Genomic DNA, 15,723 nt, shown 5'->3' with positions numbered 1-15,723 from the left:
CGATGACGACGATAGAGAGTATCAGTTTACTCATTCTGAGGGATTTGTGTTGTTCGCTCCGAGTGAGGGTGAGTCAGACGTGAGGGAGGATTGGGTGAGTGATGTGTAGGGGTGTGACTGTGTGATTTTGTAAGGAGGATGGAAGGACTTGCGAGGATTGGAATGGTTGTGGATGAGTGTTTGTTTTAGTCATGATGAGATGATAGGAGGGCAGAAAGGGAAGGGAGTAGGTGGATTAGTGTAGAGGAGCACACATAATGGACAAGAATGGTACGTTTTAAGTTCATGCATAATTCATACTCGTATACACCAAGAGAGAATGCCGAACTGCTGAAATGAAAAATATAACGAATTTAGAGTTGTGACAAATGATACTGAGGTTAATACAGTTTGGTTAGTACCTTGACACGATATTTTCTCAAGAAAATAGTTAACACATCCTTTTGCAAAGAAGTATATACTATATGTTTTTACTTGGAGCACAAAATGTGATATGGAAAGTAGAAAGGGACATGGAAACCAGTATAATACTCAACAGATAGATTCCTTTGTAATATAGAGTGAAGAACACAAGAAATAGAACGATATAGATTCACGAATAAGAAACACTCTGCATTAACTCCAATACAAATCAGAAATCTTTATAAATATACACAATCAATAATAAACAAATATGTGAAGAGGAATAATCGGCTGCTTTGACATAAAAATGTCTACAGGAGAATAAGGGTGAATTGAAATAAATATAGTATAAAACGAACGTGACTATTACATATAATAATTATAAATAATTGTATTACCCGATTCGGTAGTAGTTCTATTGTGCATTAAAGTAGAGGAAACGCAATCCTGCACACTCAATAGATTGAATTATTATAGAGTAAGGTAATTCATTTCAGGAATAATAAGTAATAGCTATAAGATATTCCAGTTTCATTTCAGTTTGATTCGTACAAAATAATAAAAACGTTATAGTTCTGTTATTTCATAAAAAATCACTATAAATAACCAATAATTACAAACAGAAGGATATAAAACCTATTCTAATAAAAAAACACCTGCCACATATTCAGAAAGAAAATAATGAAAACAATAACAGTGTGAGAGATAATATATTGCATTCATTAGTTGACTTTTTCACAAAGAAGTATGCAAAAATGGATACAGACCGATGTTCCTTATTCGTATATAGTATGTGTTATGATTCAAACATTATGATAATCGATTTTGTAAAGAGTGTTACACACAAAAATAATTGATAAAACAGAAAGAATACGACATAATATAGTAATAAATGACATATAGTGACAAAGTATTTTAATGAGTATGCTTACCCATCCAATAATTACAAAGATCACATAATGCAATATAAAACAATAAGAGCAAAGACAATGAAGTGAATATTTAAAAAATCAATAAATAAAAAAGATTCTTTATCTTGAGCAGTGTGTGTATAAATAAAGAAATAACTCTATTAACCAAATACCAGAACAGACATTGTCATATAGTCTTATATTCCTTTAAAATCCTTAATCAGAACAATATCATGAATAAAGCATAATATAGAGCTGTATTATATGATGGCAAATAAATAAACTACATCAAAACAGCAAAACTGAAATGCTGTCTATATGTGTAAATGCATATCTATACATTCCTATTACAATAATGATTATGTTAATATCACTACTGAATATAATCTTAACCATATATAAAGGGATTCTATTATATTACGGAATACATCAATTATCTGTAAGCATACAGACTAATTAGGAACAAAATAACTCCAATAGAAATCTGTACATACTATAATCTATTTATCAACACTCTCTTATCGTTTGATCCAAAATCAAAGAGATTCATTTGTTGATTAGATGCTATTTTATATTAAACCATTATATCCAGATATCTCTTCCACAATATTAGTTATTCAGATTATAATAAAAATAATAGATATTAACAAACAGCAAAGGTCATTCATTCATTCAGCATTCTTATCAGGCCTAAGATAATGTCTTTTCAATTATGTCGATTCAATGTGAATGAGATCAGCAAGATTGGAATGAACATCTAAATGGAATCAAATTTAGAAATATCAATTCATACTGTTGATTACTGCGTTATTAACATTCTGGAATGCATCAGGCAAATCGACATTATGAACATTTGGAATATCTAATTATAATCAATATTCGAATAATCGATATACTTTCGAATATGATGGTATTAGGATATTCAAAACTGTATCCATGTGAAGTAATGGATGTTAGATTTGGAAGATCTAATTGATGAATTCTATATATTCAAATTGTTATTACTTCGCATTTGTAATAATGAATTAGATGAATATCCGCCATTAAGTGCACCATATCCAATATTAATAGATTGTAATTGTGGAAGATCTATAGAAATGAATGAATATAGAAATGAAAATTGAATACTTTCGATTATTGTTGTTTCCGATTCACAGAATGCATAATCACCTAATGTAATCGTTTGTAGACTAGGTAGATCTATAGAAATGAATGAATATAGAAATGAATATAAATACCTCGAATTATCAATGAACTATAATAGAAACTAGAGGAGGAATAATAAAAATCATAATCTCCAAATGATCCAATATTGATGTATTGTAATTTTGGTAGATTCTTCAATTCAAATTCGCCTCCAAAATCATTGAAACTATTTTCACCAATATCAATTGATATCAATTCATTACAATTCAATATGTGAAATGATTTGGATCTTGTCTCGTTTTCAGAAGTACTTCCACTATGTTTATCTTGAGTAAATGAATTGATTCCGATTTTCAATGAATTCAATTTGTTCAATCCATCAATTCTAAATGTATTCACGAAACCAAAACTATCATTTCTAATTTCGATTGATTCAACAATTGTGAATCGAGAGAAATCAAATGTAGTATAATTATGATCATTACAAGTCCAATTAGGTAAAATGATTGAAGAATTAGAAGAAGGAATGGATTGAATGAAATCACAAGAATAAGTGATTTGAGGGAAATATTGTGCTAATTCATAATGAACATCTAAATGGAATCAAATTTAGAAATATCAATTCATACTGTTGATTTCTGCATTATTAACATTCTGGAATGCATCAGGCAAATCGACATTATGAACATTTGGAATATCTAATTATGATCAATATTCGAATAATCGATATACTTTCTAATATTACTGTATTAGGATATTCAAAACTTTCTCCCCGTGAAGTAATGGATGTTAGATTTGGAAGATCTAATTGATGAATTCTATATATTCAAATTGTTATTACTTCGCATTTGTAATAATGAATTAGATGAATATACATTATTAAGTGCAAAAGAACCAATATTAATAGATTGTAATTGTGGAAGATCTATAGAAATGAATGAATATAGAAATGAAAATTGAATACTTTCGATTATTGTTTTCGATTCACGGAATGCCTCATCACCTATTGTAATCGTTTGTAGACTAGGTAGATCTATAGAAATGAATGAATATAGAAATGAATATAAATACCTCGAATTATAAATGAACTATAATAGAAATTAGAGGAATAATAATAATTTCCAATAGATCCAATATTGATGAATTGTAATTTTGGTAGATTCTTCAATTCAAATTCGCCTCCAAAATCATTGAAACTATATTGTCCAATATCAATTGATATCAATTCATTACAATTCAATATGTGGAATGATTTGGATCTTGTCTCGTTTTCAGAAGTTTCCAAATCGTATTCTGAAGTATGTGTGAATGCATTATCTTGGATATATATGTACTCTAAATGAGTGTTATCGCGAACCTCGAAAGTACTCACATTTTTGAAGTTGGAACTTTCAATCCATAAATATATCAAATCAGGGAAGTTTGTGATCGAAAATGTTAAGATATCTTCATCATTACATGCTTTACTATCGATATGAAGGATCTTGGGAGAATTGTCTAAGTCATAATAGTCCTGACAATTTGATATTATAGTTTCTGGCAGGATTCCATAAGAGAAATGGAAGAACATAGATGTAGAGAGTTTTCCGGTTAATGAGATTCTCTCACTTGTTCCAAATTCGCTCTGAATTACAAAATAAGAATCTTCATTCCATCCATTATTGATTCCTTCCAAATATATTCTCATTAATTGTGGTTTAATACATCCAGTGACAATCTGTGTGCTATTGGAAGTATAAGACAAAGTCAGGAGTTTAGTTTGCCCATTTCCATAGTACATTATCATGTTTTCATAAGTATCAGGATTGGATCCATAGCATCTTTCGATCGAATAGAATGTTTCACCAAGGGGACATATTGAAGTAGTGGGAGATTGAGTGGATGGAGATAAAGTAGTAGGAGGTTGAGTAGTGGGTACTTCTGTAGTAGGAGGTTGAGTAGTTGGAATGGGAGTGGGAGTCGGAGTGGGAGTCGGAGTGGGAGTAGTTGGAATGGGAGTAGGAGTAGGAGTAGTAGTTGGAATGGGAGTAGGAGTAGGAGTAGGAGTAGGAGTAGGAGTAGGAGTAGGAGTAGGAGTCGGAGTGGGAGTAGTTGGAATGGGAGTAGGAGTAGGAGTAGGAGTGGGAGTTGGAGGTTGAGAAGTAGGAGGCTGAGAAGTAGGAGGTTGGGTGGTTGGAAGCTGAGTGGTTGGAACAATAGTTGTAGGAACTACTGTAGTTGGAAGCTGAGTGGTAGGTAGGAAAGTAGTGGGAATTGGAAGAGTAGGAGTTTCTGTAGTAGGAATAGGATCAACCGGTACAATTTCCACACTTCCTTCATGTCCTTCGTTCTTCTCGATCGTTGTTTGAATTTGTTGTACTACTTCTATCGAGACATCAGCTTTGTATTCAACGCGTGTTACGTTACTCAACGAATTTGCACCCAATTCCAATGTGAAATCCGAACTAATCTGAGTCACAGACATCACAAAGAAATTCAATAAGGACTGAATTCCAACAACCATATTTATCAATAGAGGAGTGTTCAGACCAAAGTATCCATCCATATCTATCAATCTGCGTGATACCGATTGAGAAAAGCAACGATCACTTATATTGATATTTTCGATGATAGGACAATCTAGTGTAAACGTGAAAACATTCGGGAATGTATAATCTTCGAGAGTCAAACTTCGCAGATAGTGATAAGTAATGTTTAATACTGTAACATCGCTAGGATCATAATGTGTGAATCGCAGTTCGGAAACACTCATGGAAATCGTATCTATGTCATCTTGTGTATCATAAGAAACGGTTTCTGGAGGTACTGATTTCAGTTTGATCGACATCGCATATCCAGCAATTCCAGCATAGTTTGCATTTGTATCATTATCAGTAACAGGAAGATTCATCTCGATATTCTCGCAAGGTACCACGTTGAATGTCACAGTCCATTTTGTTTCATCGTATCCCTTCATCACACCATACAGAGAAGGTTGATAAGCACCGCCAGTATAAATATCATCACCTGTCACATCGTTCACAGTCTTCATTCGAATCAGATCGAGAGCCATCAGCACAATCACAGGATTTCCCTCAGCAATGAAGTTCATCAATCCACTCTTGTTCGGAATATCGTTTCTGGTTATATCAAAATAGAATTTGGGAGTATTGGCTGAACAGAGCTCGTTTTCATCGAGCAATCCAGCCACCGCTTCGCTCATCAGTCCTTTCTCTCTCACAAATGCAATGATATCCGAAGGAGTAACATCGTTAGGTTGGATTTCTTGAGTTTGGGGAAGACATTGAAGAACATAGGACAAGGACAGTTGTTCATGATAGTTTTCATTTCGCAATGCAGTTTCTGCAGCAAGAATCAAGGCACTTGCCCATGAAGAAGAATTCGAATTGGAAATCGAATATTTCTCAGCTCCAGAACACAAATCGCGACGAATGATGTTGATTGACTTTGAACCGGTAGTAATATCTTCCGAATCAGCATAGGAACCTTCTCTAGAGTATGTTATTCCGAGTGTCATCAACTGTTCCAGATCATCGTTGCTGAAGTCAGACAGAATGGAAAAATTCATAGGATAGTTTCTGTAGATTGCTTTTCTTTCGATTTCGAAGCAACTTTCTTCCCAAATCATCAAACGTTCTCTACTACTCATAATACGATTCATTTCTTACTCTATATATTTTTCACAATCTTCTCCACACTTCGAGGGATAAGATTCGAGATACTTCGAAAAACCTTCTCTATCACAGGTATATGCAGGAAACGCATTAATTAGCTGTGAAACAACCAATAACAAAATGATCGCTTTCATCATCAATTCTATCTAACCTCTAAATTAACGAACGTTAACAGCATCGATTATTGGAGAACCGTTTTGTTCCTAATTCTGGATTTTTGGAATTTGGTTCTAAATTTGACGTAGAACCATTCCAAATGTTTAGAGATAAGAATCTGATAGTTATAATCCATTTAGACTGAAAAACAACCAACTTAGCGTTGTATTGGAAGAGTGAATCTAGATGAATGATAACGAAGAATATATGCTTTTGGAGTGTTTTGGAGTGTTTTGGAATATGTTAGAAGTAGAAACAATGAACTGAAGTATTTCGAGTTTTGATATAGACAGTCCATCTATGAATTGAAATGAATTGAAATGAAATGAAATGAAATGACAATAGAGATAGTAAACAAGTTTTGTACTATGTCAATATATATAGTTGTATATAGCTGTATAATACAAAAGAGCATAAGATAATGATAAATAGAATACAAAATAAAGATTTGTGAGACCTCTATGAAATGTAGTTCTAAGTAGAATAGATGTGATGAAATGAATCCAGACGTGAATGGCAATACTTTCACGAAGTATTTGAATAATACTCTCCAAAGAAACAACTTGCTACGTAAAAACAGCAATTCTTGAGGAATTGTATGATAATACGATGTCTCTTCACAAACAACACGTAATAGAAGCACTCCATGTCTTTCTGTACCAATAACGACAGTATCTGCTTTGGAGCCTTTGTGATCGATCTGAATCGGTTATTAATGTATTTCTCAAGTAGAACTCATTTTTTTCTATGTCCTCATGTTTAATCACTTCTACATATTGTAAAGTGATCCTCCCACTTCATTCACTGAACCTCCTATTGCCTTTGGTTTTATCTCTCTCTTTTCCAACAAACATAAAAAATAACTCGGAAAATTGACTGCCCTTTCTTCAAAAACTGCTTCTCTGCCAGCTCTCCGATTTCCAAAACCCCATCGCGTGGCGCCGTGATCGAGTGCTACAATCCCATTCCCTTCCTCATCGCCCACCTCCATCTTCATCGCCTCAATGACGACCACAATATCCCCCTTTTTCACTTTCTCCCCATTCTTCACAAGCACACGACACACCGAACCAGGCATCGGACATGTAATCATCGACGCACCTTCGCTCGTTGCTTGCTCTATCTCTCTTCCCTCCGTCTCCTCCTCGCTCACATCATATCGCAGACTCGAAAATCGATCCGTACAGCTCACCGGGAAAATATGCGCTATTTCTGGAGTGTCCGCACGCACCAAATTCCGCACCACTTCGCTCCCCACACGAACACGCAGTTCCCCGTTTTCTTCGCCTAGCCACTCCACCGGAGTCGCGGTTCCCCACGGTTTTCCGGGGGATCGAACGGCGAGTTGGGTGGGTTCCAAGCGATATTCGAATGGAATTCCATTGATCGAAGTCCGCCCAAACCGCGGTAAAACCGCGGAATTGCTAAAGAACCGAATCGAATTCCACGGATTTTCTGCATCAAAGGCGCCAAAAAAAGCAACGTGAATTTCCGCGGGGAATCCGAGCAAACAAAAAGGCGGCAAGCGAAGAAAGCACTTCGAATTCGCTCATTTCCTTCGTTTCGATCAATTCCCGCGGGAATTCGTCCACCAATCGGCTATCGGCGCCTTCACTTCGGAATTTCGGGAGTTTCAACGTGTTCAGAAGCATCTGCGAATTCGTTGGAACGTTCAGAACGACGCAGCGACGCAGCGCCGCCTCCATTCGCTCGATTACTTCGTTTCTCGAGTTCCCCGCGGTTATGATCTTCAATAAAAGCGGGTCGAAGGCGGTTGCCGCGGGGGAAGACGGAATATTGTTCTCGATTTGGGTGTGGGGGTCCGAAACCGCGTTACATAACCGCGGGAACCCATCTCCCGGTAAAAAGTGACTATCCAAAAAAGTGGAAACGTGGAACCCACTTGGCGGGATCTTCGTTGTAAACGCGGCATTCCATGGCGAAACGCCCGGCCTGAAGCCCATGTTTATAAATGGAGGCGTCGAACCGTGGAAACGGTTTCGTGGAAAACGGAGAAACTCCGATTTCTTGGAGAGACTCTCCCTGTGCGATCTATGAGTGAGTGGATTCCCGCGGTGAGACGCGTAGCTGGAGTTCGACGAGGTCGATTTGTTGGTTGACGCACTGCGTGACGAGATGTTCGACTTGGAGCCGCGTGTTGACCTCCATGAAGTAGAAGCGGCGCGTAGCGGCGTCGCAGAGGAACTCGACGGTGGCTGCGCCCTCGTAGTGGCTCTGCTGCGTGAGAGTGAGAGCCCAGGAGTAGAGACGCGAGCGTTCTTCGTCGGAGAGATAGAACTGCAAGTGAGAGAAAAGGAGAAATGGAGAAACGCAGGGAGACTCTTCGATGAGCTTCTGGTAGCGGCGCTGGAGCGAACACTCGCGCTCGCCGAGCTGGACGACGTCGCCGTGAGAATCGCCGAAGACTTGGATCTCGATGTGTCGTGTGCGAGGGAGGAATCTGGAGAAACGGAGAAACGGGGAAAAGGGTACTTCTCGAGGAGGAGATGGCCGTCGCCGAAGTGCTTTTCGGCCTCGTTGCGACAGCTGGAGATGATTTCAGCGAGTTGATTGGAGTTGGAGTCGGAGAGAATTCGCATGCCCTACAGAAGAATTATGGGAGAGGGGGTACGCGACCGCCGCCACCCATGGAGGCTTTGAGAAGCACCGGATAACCGATTTTGTTGATTTCTTCGAGGAGACGAGCTGTGGATTGGTCAGAACCGGAATAGCCAGGAATTGTGGGGATTCCACAACGCTGTGCTAGTTCCTTTGCGTCTCTATTGTTAAATCGTTAGGAGATAACCACTTTTTCGAACTCAACAAGCGCATGGTTTCATAGGACGGTCCCACGAACTTGATACCGTTTTCTTTGCATCGCTTAGGAAATTCGGGGTTTTCAGAGAGAAATCCGTACCCTGGGTGAATTGCCTGGTCTCCACAGCACAAATAATGCCTACATCTACTTTATTATTCTTTGCAATCTCGATTATTTTGTCGATATCTAGGAAAACGTTCGAAGAATCGGAAACATAAACGGCTTCATCTGCCTAGAATCTGACATTTCATTCACATTCGAACCTCCTTGACATAGCGAGAGTTCTTATCAATCTCGTTGCAGATCGCCAGAGACTTAATCCCCATTTGTTTTGTCGTTCGGATGATCCTGCTTGCTATCTCTCCTCGGTTAGCAATCAAAACTTTGGAAAAGCGTAACATTTGGAAATGATAAGAGAGAATTAGGCTTTTTTACAATTCGTATCAAAGTCATAAGTTTATCTTTAATCTCCCTCATTCCATATTATTGTTCATGGACTTGATCAAACGCGTGTTGGGGATCCATAAAACGCCACCTGTGTTGGTGGCAGCTTGCCTATACGAATTGGAGTGTATTTCTAACGGTATCGTTCCATCGAAAGGGCGACTTGTACCTAGCTTTTTCGTTGGCGTAATGTGTAGTTACACAAACGGTTCTGTCAAATGAAAACGTTTTTACTAGGGAAAGTTTACCTTTTTTCCATCTTGTGTTCTTTTAGGGAGAATCGGATCCTCAACTGGAGGAGTGTGAAGAACTCTCCGAGTGTATCATTCGCTCACATTTGATTCCTCAAATTCTTGCGTCTTTTCCATATCTTCAAGTCCAAGTTCGTTTTATTGTTTTTCACAAACGGTAGGAGCGAACAGTTTTCGTACACGTTTTTTCCATCTTGCTCGATTGTGATTTCGCCTGTTTTTCGTCTCAGTACATGCTCTCACAGGAAGGAAGCGACATTCTTTACCAGCTCATTTCCTTGTTTGCTCTGCTCTGCTCTCTCACTTAGATATTCTCATTACGAGCTCAGCTCCCACCTAGGTCTACTGTTACGCGAGTGTATCAAACAAAACGCCATCCACGAGAAAATCCTCTCCCACCCTAGTTTAGTGGATCCTCTCATTCGCATTCATTCTCGCAGCCGCTACTTTCACGTCTCTTGCGACGTTTTGTCCATCCTAAACGATCTCTTCAGCCAAAACTGTGCCCTTGTTTCCACTCTCCTCAACCCGGGAGAGCCCCTTTTTCAATATGTAGCTGTTTGTTTGAGTACTGATTGTACAGTTCTGTTCGTGGATGCTGCGCTTGCTTAGCAGCAGTGATTACATTACGGTGCTTCTGAGTCTTCGGTTACTCTACTCTATCTTACACGAGAGGATGAATGTGCATATTACGATCGCGTTTTTAGAGCAATCCGAAGCGTTGATGCTGGTAATGCAGCATTTGTGTTCTCCCTATCAATCGATTCAGATGGAAGCGTTCCAGGTTTTCAAAGTGGCTTCTCTGAATGCAAAAATCATTTCTAGCTATTCGTTGTGAACCCTAAAAAGACGGTCCCCATTCACAAGCTTTTATGTCAGAACCGTCAGCAGTTTGCTTCATTTTTCTCGTCTTTTCTCAGTGATTGTAGTAAGGGATGGGAAGAGCGGTGAGTCTTAGAAAACAACACGTTTATCAAAGAGAAGCAGATTGTTGTTTCCCTGTTATCACAATTGTAGTTTGTCAAACCTGCATTTTGTGCTTTTATTGTTTGTTCGATATGATTTCTTCTCTCCGTCGTGTTGTTTCTCCTTCCTTTGCCGTATTACCCTTCACTTAAGCTCATCGATTAGCGATGCCTTTATCTGCCTACTGGCATTTCAGAGACTCAGTACAACGAACTCAAGAAGCGAATTGCCTCTAGGAGTAGTTTGATTGCGATTTGCGTAATATCTAGCGAACGAAGGCTCTGTAGATCTTTCGTATGATGGAAAGATCGCGATTTTGACGTTAAATAACGTTCCTAAGAAAAACGCGATGACGTACCTATTCCCAGTCCATTCCACATAGAGAGAAAATGATGGTAGATCTAGCTAATCATATTGACACTCTCGAAAAGTGGAAAGATGGAAATGCTCTGATTCTCCGCGGAGCAAATCACACTTTCTGCTCTGGTTTTGACCTACTCGCTTCAAAGCGGTACTTCCGCCCACAATTCCCAATTGTAGCTATGTCCACAAAACTCCTGAAAAACTGGAGTTAAACCTCCTTATGCAGACCTCGCTCACCCGGCTGCGTCGCCTCGGCCTTGTCAGCGTTGCCCTTATCGAAGGCTACGCTATTGGTGGAGGTGCGGAGATTTCGACCAGCACGGACTTCCGCGTGATGGTTAGCCAGGAAAAAAGCTACATTCGCTTTATCCACAATAGTTTGTCACTTTGCCCAGGCTGGGGCGGCGCATCTCGCTTAACGCAGATCATTGGTAGAAAATCCGCTCTGCGCGTTATGTTGGGAGCAGAGAAGCTCTCTGCAGCGAAAGCCTTCGAATTAGGGCTGGTGGACGATATTGTGACGGGCGATGGAATGGAGGGAGCGAAACACTTTTTGTTTGATTTTACACAATATAATCCCACGAGCAGTCAGGCCATAAAGCAAATGGTTGCAAGTAGGAATGACGCGAAGCTTGAAAGATAGACTGTGAAATGGGCACGATTTCGAGCGAATTGTTGGAAGAAGAACGCCGCATTTTTGGCGCTCAATTCGCTTCGCCTGCGTGCGAGGAAGCGCTGGCCAACACGGAGGTGGTGAAGCGACATTCTTTTTCTGTTTGTGTGTAGCAACCAAACCAACCCAAATCAATAATTTAAAAACAATCAACTAGCCTCTGATTCATGCTCTAAAATTGGCTTTGCCATGGACTTTTGAATGAGTTCTCTGATTTGCTTGATCGTGTACTGAGCCTTGTTTTTCTGCTCATAAACAAGCATGCAAGCCTTCATCGTCATCACCTCTGACTCCTTCACACGCATCACAATTTCATCGTTATATTTCCACCAACTCACTTCTCCATTCTCCTCCTTATCTCTACAAAACGTATAATAATGCCCACAATCCGTCTGCCCCGAATGGCAACACACGCCCACCAAGTCATACACATACTCCCTTCGTGGATTCTCCGAAAACACGAACGGATTCATATCGAGATCTCTCAACGGATAGTCCACTTTGGTCTGTACTTTATACTGCACATAATAGTTCGAGTTCGAATTTGAGTTCGCATCGCATTTGCACTGCGAGTCTTTAAACGTGTGATATGTACTGCGCGACAAATGAAGGGTTAGATAAGGAGGGAGGTAATACACGCGCCATTTCCCTTGTTCTTCCGCCTGTCCATTCTCCGCGTTCTGCACCATGGCGAGCGAGCTCTGCAGACACTTCTCCAAGGAAATACTATTCTTCGAACTGAGATGCTCATCGTCGATGGGAAGAAGATTGCAAAGCGGAGATGGGTTCGAATCGGCGATCATTTTCTTGATGCTGGCTCGCTTCTGATCGGCTTCGGGAGTCGATGGAATGCATTTGGTCGCACCATCATCGAGATCGAAGAGAACGGAGAACTGGTCGATATTTTCGGAGAAAGAGAAGAACGAACTCACGCATTCTTTCAATTGATCCTTGCGAAACACGTTTAAGAACCACGGACCTGGTAGTTTTCTTGATAAAAACTGATCTTTGAGGAATAAAGGAAGGCGAGGCGATGTCGAATTCCACGACATGAAATCTACCGGAAAAGAATTCGATCGAAGACTACCTTGCAGCGATAATTTAAGGATTTTTTGCCGTTTGCTGGGACTTATTAATGTGTTTTCTTGTTTGACAAACTTGGAGGGTTCTGATAAGTACTGGCTTACGATGACCGAGTACAACTTCTCGATTCGTGGATAGAACAGATCGAAATGCTGCCGATATTCGGGGAGAAGAAGCGATTCGATCTGCGAAACGATCCAATCCAAATTGCCGCTCGGATAGCAGTACAAAAAGCGAGGGAATCCGTACGAAATGTATCTCGAAACGTATCCCACGTACTCTTTCACGAATCGCCAGCTGTCGAATTGGATCATGATCGGCTTCATGGTTGGGATTGGCTTCTAAACGAGTGAATTTGCAGGATGAGAAGTACGAAAACGCAAAGAAGAAAGCAGTAGGGACTAATGTGGCTCAAAACGAGCATTTGTGGATCGGAGTATTGCAAAACGCGCGCCTAGAATTCACCGAAGTCGCAAGACACCACTTTGATTCTACTCTCGCGACAGCACAGAATCAAATCGATTTCAGTTTTTGATTTGTTGAGGGTTTCAGCCATTTGGTCGTAAAGATTTTCGCACATGGATTGAGGCTCCAGGATGCAAACCACGCTCTTCTGAGCGATTTCTTTGTACTTCAAACCCTCTTTCTTCTGTTCGGTTGCGAAAATACACGGAACGCTAATAAAAACGTTCACTTTTACATGGATGTCGACTTCAGGAACAGGCAGAGTTAGGCAGTTGAAAGTTTCGTACGGCATGGAAGCACACGAGGAGGAGCGAAGGCCGTACAAACTCGAGAAAACGAAATTATTGTAGAATGAGTTGCAGTGGTTCCAAACGACTTCAGCTGTCGTTTCCGAACTGGACAGTTGATTCAGGATCACCTTTGGGTCACCCGAAGAGGATGCTAATTCCTTTATAAGCAGTTGGAGAAACAAAGTCTGAGAGATATCAAGAGTAGAGAAAAAAGTACATAAAACTCAGCACAATCATGTTGCTCATAATCACACAATATTCTTGACTCATTTTTCATACAAACCACTAGCGCCTGTGGATTTACCGTTCTCAAACGATTGTTCCACAGGTCATACAAAAAACGTCTATACTCACTGACTATATCATTTTCATGCCTATTATCAGTGTCTGAAGGGATCTAAAATAATAAATGCTGGGGAGAGGCTTACATCAGTAGAATTCAAGTTTTGAAGAAAACCCACTACAATTTGTGGAATATGGGATATTATCTAGTTTACAGGTCCAGTATTTTTTCTTACTTGTAACATTGAGTTAAAGAAACACATATTTGAGTTATTTACAATTCCAACATGACCTAGTCCAAGTGGAGCGGATTTGGATTCAATTTCTTTTTCAGAAATAATTCTCTAAAGAGTAAATGTCAACCCTCGTTCTCCTACCTCTCTCCCATCTCCTGCCATTACTATAAACAATCAACTACAAAAGTATTTTATAAAAAACAATAATATGTTCTATATATGATAAAGTTACACTTTTAACACAACATTTACAGTTACTTTACGAATCAATAAATCGGCATGTCACTATAAGTTTTATGGACAACTAATAAAGTCACTTTTTTTGGGAGAATCCCGAAGGTCTCTGTTTGTTAACATGTCTCTGAAGGGTGGAGAAAACTATTCTATATAGTGGAGTGTGGTGTATCTTGATATTCTTTAAATATTTTAAGGTTCTATTTCTTGTGTACAAGAATAATGTGGAAAAAGAGATTTGGCACATAACTACTATTTGTTAATATTGGTGACAAGAATGGAAGGTATGAGTAGATTGAATACATAACATACAGGCCGAACAGAGGAAATACAGAAATCTCGATATTTGCTCGATAATTATATCCATGGCGATATTAGAGAAATAACTGTTAACGGAAAGCAGTACCAGATAAAATACTTCCAGGGGAGCCATTCAAATGAGTACTTGCTTTGTGAAATAAGCAATGGGACGAATGAAGGTTATTGCCAATTATTTGATCGAGGAATATTGTCATTATCTTGGATAGTACAAGACGGCCAACGTGTCCATGGAATAACTGAATACTCAAATGGAAAGGCTTTACAGAAACAAAACTGGGGTTCCATATTAGGGACTGATGATATTCGGTTGATAAAGAACACTCCACATAGATTAACAATGACAGTTCAAGGTAAAGAAAAGAGTAAAGAGAAAACAACGAATGTCCAAAATAGAGGCGGATTATTCGGTAATAATAATCAGAATCCAAATCCTAAAAATACACATGGAGGGTCAGGTTCTATGTTTGGGGGCTCAGGAGGGACACCAAACGCAACTGAACAATATCTCTATCGAGGAGAATTTGATAATGAAATGAATCGGCATGGCTATGGAATGGAGTATGATAGAGATACTGGTAAAGAAAAGATAATGGGATATTGGGAAAAAGACAAATTAGTTCGCATCATACGTGAATTTAAGGCTGACAAAAAAGAAATGATCGAATATAGAGAAAACAGTAATCTAGACTTGTTACATCGAGTTCCTGTATATATTGGAGGTTATTGCTTTTTGAATGGATCCTGTTTGCGCAATGGGAAGGGTTATTTGATTGATGAAGAATCTGGAGTAGCAATTCGTGAAGGTAATTGGCTTAATGGAAAAGAACAGTTAGGAACAGATTTATATGATGGATGGTACGTTAAAGGAATGAAAGAGAGTATTCGCTTTATATTGAAGAGCCTTACAGCTACAAGACCCAATAATGGTAAAAATGATGAATTACAGATAACAGTTAAGGATGATAAAGAGTTAAAAGAACTGAATCATAACGTTTCGAGATTGATTGT

General features: G+C 39.1%; 5 protein-coding genes across 5 annotated transcripts; 1 reads left to right on the top strand and 4 right to left on the bottom strand.

Moving 5' to 3' along the window:
- Positions 1-7,117: 7,117 nt before the first annotated feature.
- Positions 7,118-7,382, bottom strand: GSBLH_T00003874001 (Pyruvate Carboxylase (subunit ?); the record flags this gene model as incomplete). The annotated part of the gene is made up of 2 exons (XM_013042695.1): positions 7,118-7,243; positions 7,275-7,382. The coding sequence occupies 2 exons, from the start codon at positions 7,380-7,382 to the stop codon at positions 7,118-7,120; spliced, it is 234 nt and encodes a 77-aa protein (XP_012898149.1).
- A 959-nt stretch (positions 7,383-8,341) lies between these two features.
- On the bottom strand, positions 8,342-9,508 carry GSBLH_T00003873001 (Biotin carboxylase; the record flags this gene model as incomplete). Its single annotated transcript, XM_013042694.1, has 6 exons — positions 8,342-8,750; positions 8,783-8,892; positions 8,922-9,069; positions 9,099-9,220; positions 9,250-9,339; positions 9,371-9,508. The coding sequence occupies 6 exons, from the start codon at positions 9,506-9,508 to the stop codon at positions 8,342-8,344; spliced, it is 1,017 nt and encodes a 338-aa protein (XP_012898148.1).
- A 1,843-nt stretch (positions 9,509-11,351) lies between these two features.
- On the top strand, positions 11,352-11,917 carry GSBLH_T00003872001 (Enoyl-CoA hydratase; the record flags this gene model as incomplete). Its single annotated transcript, XM_013042693.1, has 2 exons — positions 11,352-11,745; positions 11,775-11,917. The coding sequence occupies 2 exons, from the start codon at positions 11,352-11,354 to the stop codon at positions 11,915-11,917; spliced, it is 537 nt and encodes a 178-aa protein (XP_012898147.1).
- A 36-nt stretch (positions 11,918-11,953) lies between these two features.
- On the bottom strand, positions 11,954-13,213 carry GSBLH_T00007166001 (uncharacterized protein; the record flags this gene model as incomplete). Its single annotated transcript, XM_013042692.1, has 2 exons — positions 11,954-12,861; positions 12,892-13,213. 2 exons carry the CDS (start codon positions 13,211-13,213, stop codon positions 11,954-11,956), a joined length of 1,230 nt encoding a protein of 409 aa, XP_012898146.1.
- A 75-nt stretch (positions 13,214-13,288) lies between these two features.
- On the bottom strand, positions 13,289-14,322 carry GSBLH_T00006728001 (uncharacterized protein; the record flags this gene model as incomplete). The annotated part of the gene is made up of 6 exons (XM_013042691.1): positions 13,289-13,341; positions 13,383-13,827; positions 13,860-14,039; positions 14,071-14,130; positions 14,161-14,268; positions 14,302-14,322. The coding sequence occupies 6 exons, from the start codon at positions 14,320-14,322 to the stop codon at positions 13,289-13,291; spliced, it is 867 nt and encodes a 288-aa protein (XP_012898145.1).
- Positions 14,323-15,723: the final 1,401 nt, after the last annotated feature.

Source organism: Blastocystis hominis (genome assembly GCF_000151665.1).
Source record: "Blastocystis hominis, Singapore isolate B (sub-type 7) whole genome shotgun sequence assembly, scaffold_4".
NCBI lineage: Eukaryota > Bigyra > Opalinata > Blastocystidae > Blastocystis > Blastocystis hominis.
The sequence above is the reverse complement of the archived record's forward strand: the minus strand, read 5'-3'. Positions and strand labels throughout refer to the sequence as shown.